This window comes from Doryrhamphus excisus, linkage group LG15, assembly GCF_037039965.1.
Source record: "Doryrhamphus excisus strain RoL-2023G ecotype Guam linkage group LG15, RoL_Dexc_Guam_v1.1, whole genome shotgun sequence".
Lineage (NCBI taxonomy): Eukaryota > Metazoa > Chordata > Actinopteri > Syngnathiformes > Syngnathidae > Doryrhamphus > Doryrhamphus excisus.
Window position 1 is genome coordinate 12,354,028 of NC_136371.1, and position 15,397 is coordinate 12,369,424.

Sequence of the window (15,397 nt, forward strand, 5' to 3'; positions counted from 1 at the left end):
AAAACAGTAAAATTAATATTCCTATTATTCACTCTGACTCATCACATGGGTAAACACCTGTCACACATTTTTACAATGAGCAATCAGAGCTTTAGCATAAAACGGCAACAGGTGAGTTTCTCTGTTTTGGAACAATGGATGCCAACATTGAAATCAGAGGGAGAGCCAGAGATGTGACAATGAGAGGAGGAGGACGAGGACTAGGAAGGATGAGGGCCATAATCTGTGATGAGCTCAGGGCCACTTTGGTTGACCATGTGGTAAACCATGGTCTAAGGGTCAGAAATCCACAAACACACAATCTCCTTCTCCAAGCTATGGAAGATGCATGTGGAGAGATTCCAGTGGATGCTTTCCATGGCTGGATTGGCCATGCTAAGCGATATTTCCCCTCGCTGACCAGAGACCAGAGACCAGAGAAAACCTTGCATGTGATGTAGATGAGGTGCTGTGGCCTGAACCAAACAGAAGACGTGATGCAGCGTAGTGCTTTGTTATTGATTGATTTTTTTGTTTATTATTAATATTTCTTTAACTGTAGCTGTATACATTTAGATGCAGACCACTGTATGTGGAACCTTGTGTTGGCTGTGATGAACACTTCGTACATTGTTTTTCTGTGAAAAATATATATTCCTGTGTAATTTTGTGTTCTGAGTCAAAAAAAATACAAAAAAACAAAAAACAATTCTAAAATATTTTGTATTTTGTATATGTAATGTGTCACACTGAACCCAAGAAGAAGTCATGATGAATATGATGTACGTATTCCCAGTGTTTTACACTGAGCACATCAGTGTTCAACTGGTTCATATAAATGTTTGTTCATATAGTGGTTTGTGTGCGTCATTTGGAGACCAAACACCATTTTGAGAAGAATGAAGACTGTTTTGGATGTAAAGTTTTATTTTGCAGGAGAATTGAGGGGTTTTCAGAAATGTGTGAGTGATTTTTTGATTTTTGTGTAGAGTTCTGAGAATATGAGGCATCCTTTCAGAAAATGTGTTTAAACAATCGAGAAAAACTGTAATTACAAAAACAAAGAATTCACTAGTGGACTTTTGTGTCAAGTTGAGCATTAAAGTTTGGCTATACATTGTTTTCCTCATGCTCATTTCTAACATGCTGCCCCCTAGTGGTTCGGAGGGCTGACGAGGTGAGCTATCTTCCTAACGACTTACCTGAATCTCAGCATTTCACTTGGCATTTTGGTTTGTAAACAGAGCGAATCCCACGTCCTCCATGGCCGTGTATCTTCTATATTATTATTATTGCCATAAAACAACAATATAGAAACACTTTAATTGGATGTTGTCAAGCCGTCTCATTTTGTGTCGTCGGTGGCCGCCGTGGCTCGTTAGACGGGGGGCCATTGGAGCCCAAAAACCCACAAACAAGATCCAGTTTTGCATATAAGACCCTTTTAATCCAAAGAAATAGCAGGTCACAGAGCCCAGAACAGCAAATGACACCTCAAGGAAGGAAAACAACACAGCGGTCTGACAGTAACAGCTATTGGCCCATAGAGTGGCGATAAGAATGTCATCAAACAAACGTAAGGATAACAACTCAACTCTTCATGGCATCACACACGTTCATCTTTGTTACAAATACAAAATGTCCAATAAGAAACGTCTGTGCTATCGTATCAAGAAATCATATCGAGAAAGGTAGGCAGAGCGAAGAGATAACAGTCCAAAAAGTACTCAAACCAGATCGTATGATTTCAACGGTTGAGCAAACAAACAGACAAAGTTTCAAGGAAATATTATTGGAAGTGAAACAAGTGTAGAACTACCGTAGAACTGGGACAATAACGTACAATAAAGTGGATGTTCCGGTTTGCTAGATCCTAGCTTATGTTTCTGATGCTTCTGCGTCAAGGCGACGGCACAGATCGAAAGAAGTGTGATTGGTCGGTCTTTACCATGATTTTTCTGTGTGTACCGATCATTCCGAGGGCGTATATGTAGCCAAAGTTTGTGAAATGTTTCTGTTTCTGATGAACATTTGCAGTAGAAGCGACTGTTGAACACATTGATTCATTCCTGCTCCAATGACACTCCGCTGGCTCAACTCAACTCTCAGCGGGCTTGTTTTTGCAGGGCTGGACCACCCAGGCTCCATCCTGCGACCACACAATCCCTCTGATTGAGCACTGAGCAGGCTAGAAGCCCAGGCCTCAACCCGAACGACTCCTGAAACGGCAGGAGTCAGGTTTACTCAACTCGACTTCCGATCTCCAAATGGGGCAAACACGGTATTACTGAAAAGGAAATAGATCTGCATCAGTTTGACCATTGAAAGACAGCTTCGTTCTCCGACTCTGACAGATTTATTTAGAACAGGGATCACATGATCCTTAGGTCATGTTCACATTTTGGTATTGGGAACTCATTCATTCATTTTCTACCGCTTTTTCTCACGAGGGTTGCGGGGGGTGCTGGAGCCTATCCCAGCCGTCTTCGGGCGAGAGGCGGGGTACACCCTGGAATGGTCGCCAGCCAATCACAGGGCACATATAGACAAACAACCATTCCCACTCACATTCATACCTATGGACAATTTGGAGTGGCCAATTATCCTAGCATGTTTTTGGAATGTGGGAGGAAACCGGAGTACCCGGAGAAAACCCACGCATGCACGGGGAGAACATGCAAACTCCACACAGAGATGGCTGAGGGTGGAATTGAACCCTGGTCTCCTAGCTGTGAGGTCTGCGCGCCATGCCGCCGGTATTGGGAACTCTAACTGAAAACTAAATCACTTGGGTTGTAGTTTAGGTTTTTGCTTGGGTATGCCACGTGACAAGAGAGAGAGATGACACAACCACCAATGAACACGCTCCCCGCCGCCGCCTCTCAACGAGCGGCAGTTCGACTAAATGTCACGGCTTTTCCGCCGCCCACCCGACTGGGCTGACCCCCGTCAGGCCGACGCAGCAGTAAATGTCGAAAACAGATCCTGCCGGAAACATCTGCACGCGGCCTACACAGTCTGGAAAGCGGAGCCCCTGGAGACACTGTTGACATACGGTCAGATAAGGGGCGTGGTTTAGACAAATTATGGAGGAAATTACTTCCTGTTGAGTTGTTTTTGATTTTAGGACCTAACCTGACATCATCAGTCACCCTTTTTTATTTTCTATGATGACACGTCTAATCTTCATCTAATCATCCCATTAGAAAACAACTTTGCTTTTTTTTTTGGCCAGTCGGGGGCAAATTAAAGGACTTGAACCCACCCTGATCAAAGCCGCCTGGCCGCCATTAGATATGACGCACTGGATCACCAACCAATCGTTTTTACCCATTCCTATCTTTCTCATTGATAGACTGAAAACCAGCTGGTTAGTTTAATGTCATTGGGTTTTTTGGCCATTTTGAACCCAATCCTGATGGAAACTGATTGGCCGTCTGTAGATATGACCTACCGGATCATCAAGCAATCGTCCAACCCTGGTTAGATTTTAAATGTTGTCATGGTCTTTTTGGCCAGTTGAGGGTGGCATCGATGACTTTTGGAATCCGACACACTGGATCATCAACCAATTTTTTGCCCTGTTTTTAGACTTTGAAAACAATCTTGCATGAGTGTGGTTAGATGTGCCAATCCTGGCCAGTTGGGGGCAGGATTTTGTACCTAACCCTGGTGGAATCCCATCGGCCGTCACACCGGATCATCTTTCTCCATGTTTTCCCCAGTTTTCAGAGTTTGAAAACGACTTGTCTTTTATTTGTGGATGAAATGAGATTTCTGATGTGGTTGTGGGTTTTTTGGCCAGTAGAGGGCAACATAATGACTTTTAAACCCAACCCTGATTGAATCTGATCAGCCACTTAGATTTCACACACTGATTCATTGACCAATTGTATTTCCCCATTCTCTTTCCCCAATTTTAGACTTTGAAAACAAGTGTTTTCGATTTTGTGCATTGTATTGGGGGCAGCATAAACGACTTTTGAACCCAAATCTAGAAATGCCCTGATGTAGGTGTAGATGACATCTAAATGTAGATGTCCATGTTTGGGTTTTGAGCAGACAAAAGAAGAGCTTGCAACCAAAAGGCGCTAAATCCATTTTTTAGTACAAGTAAAATAATGTTTCTCATGAAAGTTGGAGGTGTCAAGGTAGAGACATGCCTTTTATGGCGTAAAAAAAACTTCCATGTTACAGAATACTGTAAAAACACAATTTGTGTTCTCCTGAATTGCATAACATACTGTAACTATCATACGTGTACTTAATGTACACAAACAAAACAGGATGCACACTGATACTGGCTTTCTGTATGTGCAATGATAATTGTATTCTTCTCTCTGATTGGTCAGATTATCAATAGATGGGAAACTTGGGCCAATCAGAATAAAGAAAGGGATTTAGCTCCTTTTGGTTGAAATCTGAAATGGAAATAGCGCCTTTTGGTTGAAAGCATACATTTCATATCACTTTTTTCATATTTTTTAAAATGATTTCAAGACCAAAATATGTGATTTGGATACACATGACAGAGGTCTATTAAACTCATGAAAAACATGCAACTTAGTGAAAATTGGATTTAGCGCCTTTTGGTTGCAAGCTCTTCAAAAGCAGAAACACGTTTCAAACCAGACCTTAGATCTGCTGGGCCACAAATGGGTGTGACGTGTCTAATCCTTATCATTTGTGGCCACTAGGGGGCAACATAGACAAGTTGAAGTTGATGACAACTCAAAAAGTGGAAAAGAAAAACAAATATGTCCTGTTGAGATGTCTCCAAAAGACTTCCCGAGACTTGTCGCTCATCAGAAGGCCATCGAGCGTGTTCAAACCCGAAGCCTCCTGCTACATCTTCTTCTTCATCGTCTCTGGCAGACTTGGCGTATGGGAAACACGGCACCAAAATGCTGATTTCATCTCACGACGTCCATGAAAAGTGTGGCTGTGAAAGACGAGAGCCTGAGGGGATCCGGGTGAAGCACAGAATCACAACCAGAGTGGAAAAACCCACAGAGGGAGGGAGTGTTTGGGGTTGCCTTATTTTCCTCGGAATGTCACCACCGGTGAGGCTACGCTCCAAACATCGCTACGGTTATGTACTCGTCACACCGAAGCGCTAAAAACACATGACATGAAAACATACAAACTCCGCCTGGAGGAACCACCACAAACGAGCAGAGAAGGTCACGGCCTGGCGGGCTTATAGTCGTACTTTTCTACAAAACAATTGCAATTCACCAGAATTACTTTTTCAGTCATTTGGTTTTATGATTATTGATTTTGAATTATTTTATGATTATGTTATGATTATTATTTATTATTATTATATGATTATTTTTAAACACTTTTATTATGTTAGACATGTTATTTTCATTATTTTTTGTATTTTTCTTGAATCAATTCAAACAAAATCTATTTTAATTCAATTAATTAAGTAAAAGTGTAATGAATATTGTTTTCAAATTTCATTTTCTATTAAATGAAAAAAAGCCTGATTTGTGTAAAAAACAAACAGAGAATTAACGAGAATTTTTTTTTAGAAAAATTAATTCATTTCAATTCAATTTTAATTATTTTATTTTATTTTTTTAAATATAGAAAACATATGTCAATGAAATTAGTTTAATTTTGAGTATTACTAAAAACGAAAAACAACGAAGCCTAAAACTAACGAGTGGTGCTAATTTCAATATTTTTTCAAATATTTTTTAAGTTGTTGTTTTAAGTCAGTTTCATCATTCTGAATAAATTGTAATGAATTTAAAAGGTAAACAGTGTTTTAAATTAAATTAATTTAGCTTATTTTGATTAATATTATACATGAGTTTTATTGTTTGAATGAAAAAAGAATAATGAATGAAGACTTAATAGAGTAAAACAACCAGGGAAAGTGGCAGGTTGTGCTAATTTCATTATATTAATTTTGAGTTAGTGCCATTAATTTTATTGGTCAAAACCACATTTTAATTTGAAATCATTTAGAAAATGAATTAAGACTTTAATTAGAGTGAAAATAACCAGGAAAGCAAATGTTTTTACGTGTTGCTAGGCGGAAAAACAACCATTGCACGATTAGTCATGTCATCGTGTTGTTGATGCGATGATGCAAACTCAGTTTGAACAAAAAACATTTTTTTCATATGTGACACTTAATTTCGGAACTCCTCTCCTCCGATTTCCCCTTTTGCACCAGAAATGTTCCCTGGTGACCCCCGACCTTCCCGTCAAGGAACAGCCGCTTAGCTGACGGACGCTCTGACCTGACGTGACCTGGTGGAAGGTGGGGGTGGTAGGATGGGGCCTCGTTTGGGAGGGCAGACGGAGGGGTGTCAGAACAGAGTCAGACAGACAGGAAGTGGACCGGCAGGAGGCAGAAGACACAGCAGCGTCGCCCCCGCCCCTGCCGCAGGGGGTCTCAGGTGGCGCCTCTCAGGGTGTCGCCGGGGGCCGAGGGGAGGGGCAAGAGCCCTGGCTGTCAAAACTGGCCGTCCTCGCTTTCCACTGTCACACACACACACACACACACACACACACACACACTTGTATTTTAGTCTGCAATCAGTAAGACAAAGGGGCAAAAATACGATACCAAAATCTTTCAATACCAATTTTAAACATTTCAATATTTCAACTATTTATTTTTTATTCAATTGTTTTTTATCTCACAAACTTATCCCCCCCCATTATGAAAAGTACAAAACATTACAATAAATAAATAAATAAATAAATTGTGAATTTGTTTATTATAGCGATATGATATCACCTTTTTGATAATTTTTAATCAACTGACATTAATTAAAAATATTTGTTATTATATATATGTATATATGTGTATATATATGTATATATATATATATATATATATATACACATATGTATGTATATATATATATATATATATATATGTATGTATATATATATATTTATATATATATATATATACATATGTATGTATATAGGCGCTCACCTCCTTCTCGGACTTCTTGGGCTCCAGCAGGGGGTGCCAGTGTGCGATGGGCTTGCGGGGGTAAGCCAGCATTTCGTTCCAGTGGTCCCTTCCCAGCCCCTCTGCGTTGCATCCCAACAGCATGACCCCGATTACCTCGTTGTGACCCACCCTACGGGGGGCAGACCAGCGCCATGTGACTTCACGTGGAAAGCTTACTTTGATGAGATTAGATTTTTTGCGGTCGTGTTTTTCCGTACAAGTCATAGTCCATGACGGAGATGTGCAGGCTGACGTGGTCCATGCTGTCGGGGGGGATGTCGAAGATGATGGCCTCATTGTAGGTGGGGTTCAGGGTGTTCTTCTTGATGCTCGTCTTCTTTTTCTTCAGACGTCGCCCGTCACATATGAGAGACACTTTGACGTACGGATCTGCTCGGAAGAACCGGAGACAAACGGGCAGGAAGAGAAGTCATGACGGGACACTTTGTGAGACATTTACAAATGTACAAATTCAATTGTACATTTGCTAACTGTGTCTCAGACCAAATGGCTATGACCTGCGGTGTTCCCCAGGGGTCAATCCTGGGACCGCTATTGTTCAATCTGTACACGCTCCCTTGAGGCCAGCTAATACGCAGATTTAATGTGTCATACCGCAACAATGCCAACCTCACATCTACCTGTCGCTGACGGCAGGTGAACACGGCCATGCATGTTTACTTTCACTGCAACAAAAAGATTTTCATGGAAAGGTTGGACCCCATATGAAAATAAATGGTACTTTCCAGAAAAAAAGATACAAAGCTTTTTTTTAAAAGAAGAAACAAAGTGGCTGCACGGCGATCGAGTGGTTAGCGCGCAGACCTCACAGCTAGGAGACCCAAGTTCAATCCCACCCTCGAGTTTGCATGTTCTCCTCGTGCATGCGTGGGTTTTCTCCTTGTACTCCGGTTTCCTCCCCCATTCCAAAAACATGCTAGGTTAATTGGCCACTCCAAATTGTCCATAGGTATGAATGTGAGTGTGAATGGTTGTTTGTCTATATGTGCCCTGTGATTGGTTGCCCACCAGTCCAGGGTGTACCCGCCTCTCGCCCCAAGACAGCTGGGATAGGCTCCAGCACCCCCCGCAACCTTTGTGAGGATAAGCGGTAGAAAATGAATGAATGAATGAAGAAACAAAGTCATAATAATTTGGGAAATTTATATAATTCTTCACCCGAAAATCGTAATCATAAGTAAAGAAAATTTCTCATAATATGAGAATAAAGTTTTTCATTTTCCAGATTAATTTCTGTTCCGGATTGTTTTCAACAGTGAGGTCTTTTTTTGAGGGGATATTTTGTAAGAAAAAAGTTTTCCACAGAAGCAAGAAAAAAAAGTATATTTTCAAGTACATCGTTTTGCTGGACGAAAGCTTTGTTTTTCCAAGAATAAAGTAATAATAATAATAATAATAACATTAGAATAAGGCATATTTTCCAGAAAAACATCCTATTTTTCAAAAGCACATTTTATTTTTAGGTGTATATTTTCTTGAAAAAGTCCTAATTTTGCAGGACTACAGTCGTAGTTTTCAAGAAAACATATATTTCATCCCCCAAAAGTAATAATCTTGTCAGAGCAAAGTCGTATTCTTGACAAGAAAAGAACTTCTCACATGAGCAAGTAACGCTGTTACTTTGAGAAGATGTTTTTTATCCAGGATTGATATTCATATTCATTGGTGACGTGACAGCGTTGTTTGCCGCCCTTGATGGTCCAAGCAGACAACGACTATGTTACGGTAGCGTGCATCTTTGTCTGGAATGATGCTCCGCCGGCGCCGTCCGGCTTTCGTAGATGACGAGACGCACCTGAGTATCCGGTGATGTCCATGGCCTTCAGGTTCCTGCACTTGATGACGGTCAGCGTGAGTCTGCCGGCGGTGGGCAGGTAGCAGAGGGAGAACATGATCTCCCCGAGGTCCACGCTCTCCTGAGGACGCATAAGACCAAGCTTAGTGAGAAGCGTCCCAATATTTTTGATATGGAATAATAATCATAAAGAAAGAGAATGCCATTTCTGCCATTATTATAGAATCCTTTTTTAGGAATAAATTCCCACCCAAGCAGGCGAGGAAGGAAAAGGGACGACGGGGGGTTGTTGGTCTTACGCTGGTGGCGTAGTCGATGTCCTTCCACACGTTGGTCTCCCGGGACAGGTCGGACGTCTCCAGCAGGTTGTCCAGCACCACCTCCCCGATCATGTCGTGGCGGGAGAACCTGTCGAAGTCGAAGACGCTCATGTGGAGCTTCCTGGCGGTCAGCTGGTCGTAAGGCACCGGGAAGCGGAAGCTCTCGTCGAAGGTGGGGTTGAGGGTCTTCCTGTGGACGCGCGTCTGGAACTTCTTGCGATCAGGCAGCAGGTAGATCTTCACGTAAGGGTCGGACGTGCCGCACAAGTCCTTGGCGGGGAGCTCCGCCGCCCGGATGATGTGGACCAGCAGGGCCTCGCCCTCATAGTCGTACTTGAGGGAGAAGTTCATCCGGCCGCAGTTTTTGCTGCCGCTGTTCTTGGACGAGTCCTCCGACTCCGACGTTTTCTGCTGGTAGAGCTCCGGCTGGATGCGGCCGATGCTGGTGGACTTCTCCTCTTTGTCCGACACGTAGTCGTTCCCCAGGTCCAGGCTGCCCACCTGCATCTGCCGGGGAAGATGACGCTTGAAGGAGCTGTGTCTGCATGAGGACGACAGACAGACGCGGGTGACTTTGGAGTTTGGTCCATCCATCCATCCATCCGTGTGTATATATATATATGTATGTGTGTATATATGTGTGTATATATATGTGTATATATGTACATATCGGCTCATTCACTGGGTATGGATGCAATTGACGGGTGAAATCTAGATTCATCGCGATGCGTTTCTGGGTATCGGTAAAATCCGATGCAAGCGCCGTTTTATTAATGTTCAACTTCACCATATATGCTGTTCCCCAGGCGCCATGAGGCGAGGAAGTTTCTATATTTAACCCCCCCCCCCCGCAACGTTTAAATGGTATGTTTGGAAACACTACGGGTTCTCAAAGAACGGCGGAAAGCTGGACAAAACGTCCGTCATTCGCAAAGAATGCCGTGTTAAGAAGTCGTACAACGGCAGCACTACGAACATGCAGACCCCCTTAAAAAGGGGACACCACAACACGGACAAGTCTACCCCCCCATTGTATACGGTGTAAACAGTGTGCATGGTGTATACGGGTATATGTTGTATACAGTGTATAAGTTGTATGGTGTATAAGTTGTATACGGTATATAAGTTGTATGGTGTATACGGTGTATATGGTTTATACGGTCTACGTATATTGTGTATAAGTTGTACGGTGTATACAGTGTATACAGTGTATACTGTGTATATTGTGTATAAGTTGTATGGTGTATACGGTGTATACAGTCTATACGGTCTATATTGTGTATAAGTTGTACGGTGTATACAATCTATATGGTGTATACTGTGTATATTGTGTATAAGTTGTATGGTGTATATGGTGTATACGGTGTATACGGTGTATACTGTGTATACGGTGTATATTGTGTATAAGTTGTATAGTGTATACGGTGTATATGGTGTATACAGTGTATACTGTGTATGTTGTGTATAAGTTGTATGGTGTATATGGTGTATACTGTGTATATTGTGTATAAGTTATACGGTGTATACGGTGTATACGGTGTATACGGTGTAAACGGTGTATACGGTGTATACGGTGTGTATGATGTATACGGTGTATAAATTGTATGGCATATGATTGACGCAGCAAGAGAAAGCTTGAATTGTGACGGACGCCAGCGTGAGACGCTCACTTAGCATGCCAACACTCAAGCCCCCGGTGCCCCCCCATCCCGGTCCCGGGCTCCTCATGAAGTCGTCTTGTATAATTAGCGTCAGAGTGATGACCTGCGAGGCGACGCGTGGCTTTGGTCTTGCGTGACGAAACACTTTTTATGCATTTCATGTGGCCGTTAATCCCAAGAGGACCGGATTTCATTTCAAGCTCTTTTGGAGGACTCTTTGTGCCCCACGGAGCTGGTTCATAAAAGTCACTAACCGGGTGGAGGAAGCGGGCTCCGTGGTCTGCCTCTGCATGCGCTGCGTGCGGCGCAGGAAGTGCTCCCTCATGGAAAGCTGCACATCGGTGGGGATGTCAGGAGATGTATGGCTTATCTTCACCGCCGCCTCCAGGAAGCCCATACGGCCCACAGGGTCGTTCACTTTCTCTGTCGCCATGGTAACTGCCGGCTGCTGCTGCTGTTGCCGTCGATGCTGGTGGTGGTAGTGGGGGGGGGGACTGGCCGCCGGCTGCAGCGGGCGTTCGTCCACGCTCCGAGACCGACCCGGGAAACCGGCCTTACTGCGGCCAGGCAGCCCGCACAGCTTCCAGGAGCCAAAGACCAGGAGGCCCAGCAGAACCAGGCACAGCACAAACAGCCAGCAGGAGGCCAAAAGGAGCGTCTGGTGGCCGCCCGCGGGGTCCGGGAACACAATATGGACAGACAGATGGCGAGGACGAGGGTGAGAGGACACAGAGAGACACTGTCAGGTCAATGCTCAGCACACAGTCATAAAGATGCTTGTAAAGGCAAGTACGCATTCGATCTAGTGATGTCATGATGGAGTATCCATTCCAGCTACCCCCCCATTTAGCAGCGGGGGGGCTGCTAAATGAAATTTTAGGAATATCCTATGAATTTACTTTGGTCATCTTCACATGGCTTTTCCTAAACTGAGGAAAAACCTTTATTGGGGGGGAGGCCACAGGGTTAATGGGGGATCCAACCCTCAGGTAAGGACACGACCACTCCCTCTGAGGCCTCCGTGTCAATCTTACAAGGAATACTGCACTTTAGTTAGGAATTTGGCCATCATCCACAATATCCTCCATAGGAAAAGAGCATGGGGGCGAACCTGCTTTTCAATCAGGTTCCAGTGAATAACATGAGGAGATGATAAATAAATCCAAAAGGTGAGCTGTGGACACCAGCATGTTGTTCCTGTTCTGGTAAACAAGCATAGTTTTATATTCCAGCGATTTCAGTTTCCTTCTTATAACTTATAACTTTATTCCCATAACACTTTGACAAATGACAGATGTTCTTTGTTTTTAAAAAATCTTTTCAGATGAAATACAGCCCCGGGCCACACTTGGGACACCAGTGGTTTACGTATTTCCCTGTTCTTGTCTTCCTGTTCCCCCACATTCAATGTGTCCATGGGGGAACTTTTTGTTCAGAGGGGAAGCTGCGACTGCACGTACATGGACTGTTCCGCACCTCGTGTCACATGACATAAAAAGCACAGTAGTTGTAAAGGACATGATGTACTCCAGACATGGGTGGCACAGGATAAGCATGGAAAGTAAGGATGACCGATACCCGATATTTGTGTTCTTTACTTCAACACAAGTAAATGTGATTTGTTCGCCAATGTATTTTTCCGCCGCATGATTTACAGACAGGCATCCGCCGGGCAGCTTTGTGTTGCCGGAGGACCCTGCAACACAAGTTACCCCTCCCACACCGCAACAGTGGTGAATCACAACAAGGGTACGTTTTCAACTTTTAATTAGCCTCTAATAGTTAAACTTAGTTGAAATATTTCCACCTGCTTTGAAATAGGAAACATGGACGCCAAGTGGATGCGATATACGTGCTTGAAAATATAGTTTAGTTTGTGGGTCTGAAAACCAGGAATGCTGCTTAATGCTTCATCTTTAAAAGTGCCTACCGTTGGAATTAGGGAGCTGTTGATGTAGTTGGAGGCTAATATGTACAGCTAACAGTTACCAACACCGCTTTAATGGCAACGTTGGCAATTCAGTCCCATGGTGTTTGGAGGACTTTAATTCAGCCAACGCCGGGCTGAGGTTAAATGCGTGTCGTGTTATGTGTGTGCGCTCTCTCCGAGCATGCGCGCACACACACAGAATGAATTGGAGCAGCCGTGTCTGCTATCAGAGGTCTTTAGCGTGCCCAACACGAACTTTAATGATGAGAGAAATGTTTCATATATCGTACTGAATTGTGTCAGTGTTTGTGTGTGTGGAGGCGGGGGGCGTCTCACTGCGGAGGAGCAGTCATCACATCGATGCTGGATCAAACTTAAACGACAACAGAAATGTTTGGCACATGGTTGAATATGTATTCCTTTTAAAGTTGATAGTGCCGTTTAAATGTGTGTTTAAGAATGCTGAATAATTTCAATAAATATTTGTTTAAAATTGAGACCTGTAATATTTGTTATCATTATCATTTTTTCATGTAAATTGAGGGAGCAAAAGCAGTATCTGCCACAAATATCGGCCCAAGCAAAATCGGCCATCGGCTAAGGGTGATGGAAAAAAATCTGTATTGGCATTACCCCCCCCCCCCCCCCAAAAAAAAAAGAAAAAAAACATATCGATCCCTAATGGAAAGCATTGAAATGCGATTAGGGATGGGAGATGAGAGCTGAGGGGTGGGGGATAAGGGATGGGAGATGAAGGATGTGAGATGAGGGATGAGATATGAGGGATAAGATGAGGAATGAGAGATGAGGGATGAGAGATGAGGGATGAGATATGAGAGATGAGGGATGAGATATGAAGGCTGAAGGATGAGGAATGAGAGATGAGATATGAGGGATAAGATATGAGGGATGAGATGAGGGATGAGATATGAGAGATGAGGGATGAGAGATGAGGGATGAGATATGAGGGATGAGATAGAGATGTGAGATGAGGGATGAGAGATGAGGGATGAGATATGAGGGATATGAGGGATGAGATATAAGGGATGAGATATAAGGGATGAGATATGAAGGATGAAAGATGAGGGATGAGGTGTCCAAGTGGCCAACAGAGGAGGCTGAGCTTTGAACGTGCACACAAAGACGTAGACGCCAACCAGGCGTGCCGACAAGCAGGATGCACGGGGCCTGAGGGAGAAGAGGCAAAACCCACTATTTGTTGAATCCATATAGTAATCATATAATGATATTCCCGTATCTGATACCTGGAACACTCCCCATTGCATTTCGCAGGAGTCTGCCTTGACTCTAATTTATCTGGGCCAGCTGAGTGCTGCTCTTTCTGTGTAATAGTGCACGGATAGCAGGAAGACGCTTTAGGCCACATTCAATGAGATTTTTTTTCCTACTCCAAATGTTTACTGAGCTAAATCTTCCTGTGCTGAAGACAAACCCGAGCTGCTGGAGGCTCCGGGCAGGGATGAGTTCACGTTGCTTTTGTCATAATGGAAGCCTTTGTTAATCGAGAGAAGCCCGTTACTTTCATCTGCATCGTGTCGGCCTTCATTATCTGGCGCCACCCAGGGAACGCGAGCGGACCGATTCGGAATCCAAGAAGCGGCAAAGCGTGGAAAGAAGACGACAGTGTCAACTGGACTTTAACGTTTCCTCATCTGACGACCCAGACAGGTTCTTTGACTCTTCCTGCCCAAAGATAGCTGCTACATGGCGAGGAGACCACATGTGCAAGCCCGTGAGGGACAGACTCGCATGCCCAGATATCTTGGCCAAACCTTTTCATTTTTCCCTTTTTAGTCAATCAAATGTAAAACAAGCCTTTTTGTGTTGTTTATGTTGGTATAGTTTGTCACAAGAACAAAACATAGTGTCAAAGTGAAAGCTGCCTGTCTGTCTTTTTTAATGGGGAGCTGATATTTCCCTGAAACTTACATATGTTCTACTGCTGATTACTAAACAACGGAAAAAGGTAGAAACAAATTTGTCAGATTTTTCGTTTTGGTAGTTTCCATGTTTAAATAACCATAGAACACAATTTTCTGTGTACCAAAATCGTTGTTTTGAAAAGTGGCCGGGATTGAAAGAGTTACAGCGGGTGGTAGCCACTGAGTCCGTTTTGGAAGTTTGTGTTTGGCACCCCGGGAATTTTGTTGCGTTTTGGTGCATGTCGAGGCCCTCAGAAAAAGGAGGAAAGTGCGGAATATTAATAGTAAACATGGCATTTTCAAAATAGCCTTTGCACCGCTATCGCTAGGTGCTAAGGGCCTAAATGTAGCAGTTTCAAAAGGGCCCTCGCCCGCCGGTGTTCCTTTACGTCTCAAACGGCTTCCAAACTTAAGCTGAGCCAAAAAGTGGGTAGGATTTAGGCGCAAGAACCACTCAGCGGGTCTCAGCTGACCACGCGTTGGCCAAATCCTGGTGACGGTGGATCATCCGTCATCACAGCAAATTGATGCTGACTCCGCAGTCTGCATGTGCAACGGAACATTTGCACGGCTGACTATTCGGAGGAGGGGATTTATCCCCAAAGCGGAGTACAAGAAAGAGACTCATGTTGAGTCATGTCATCCCATTTCCTGTCAGAAGATGGTTTGCGTGTCTTCATGGTCTTCTTTAGCCTCTTTGTGTTTAAGAGCGGAACAAGCATCTGTGCGCTAGAAGAGATGAAGTGTGTTGTCGGGAAAA

At 43.5% G+C, this 15,397-nt stretch overlaps 1 protein-coding gene across 1 annotated transcript; it reads right to left on the minus strand.

Moving 5' to 3' along the window:
- Positions 1 to 1,380: 1,380 nt before the first annotated feature.
- syt6a (synaptotagmin VIa) lies at positions 1,381 to 11,672 on the minus strand. The gene is made up of 7 exons (XM_078796820.1): positions 11,664 to 11,672; positions 11,019 to 11,503; positions 9,083 to 9,644; positions 8,784 to 8,904; positions 7,186 to 7,357; positions 6,947 to 7,097; positions 1,381 to 6,480 (listed from the first exon to the last, which is right to left on the minus strand). The coding sequence occupies exons 1-7, from the start codon at positions 11,670 to 11,672 to the stop codon at positions 6,409 to 6,411; spliced, it is 1,572 nt and encodes a 523-aa protein (XP_078652946.1). The 3' UTR covers positions 1,381 to 6,408.
- Between the last annotated feature and the right edge of the window lie 3,725 nt (positions 11,673 to 15,397).

Excerpts from the sequence above, each read along its gene's own strand:
- syt6a (XM_078796820.1), bottom strand. Across the intron at positions 8,905-9,082 it reads ACATCGACTACGCCACCAGC|GAGAGCGTGGACCTCGGGGA; the intron begins GTAAGACCAACA and ends ATGCGTCCTCAG. Across the intron at positions 7,358-8,783 it reads GGACATCACCGGATACTCAG|ATCCGTACGTCAAAGTGTCT; the intron begins GTGCGTCTCGTC and ends TCTTCCGAGCAG.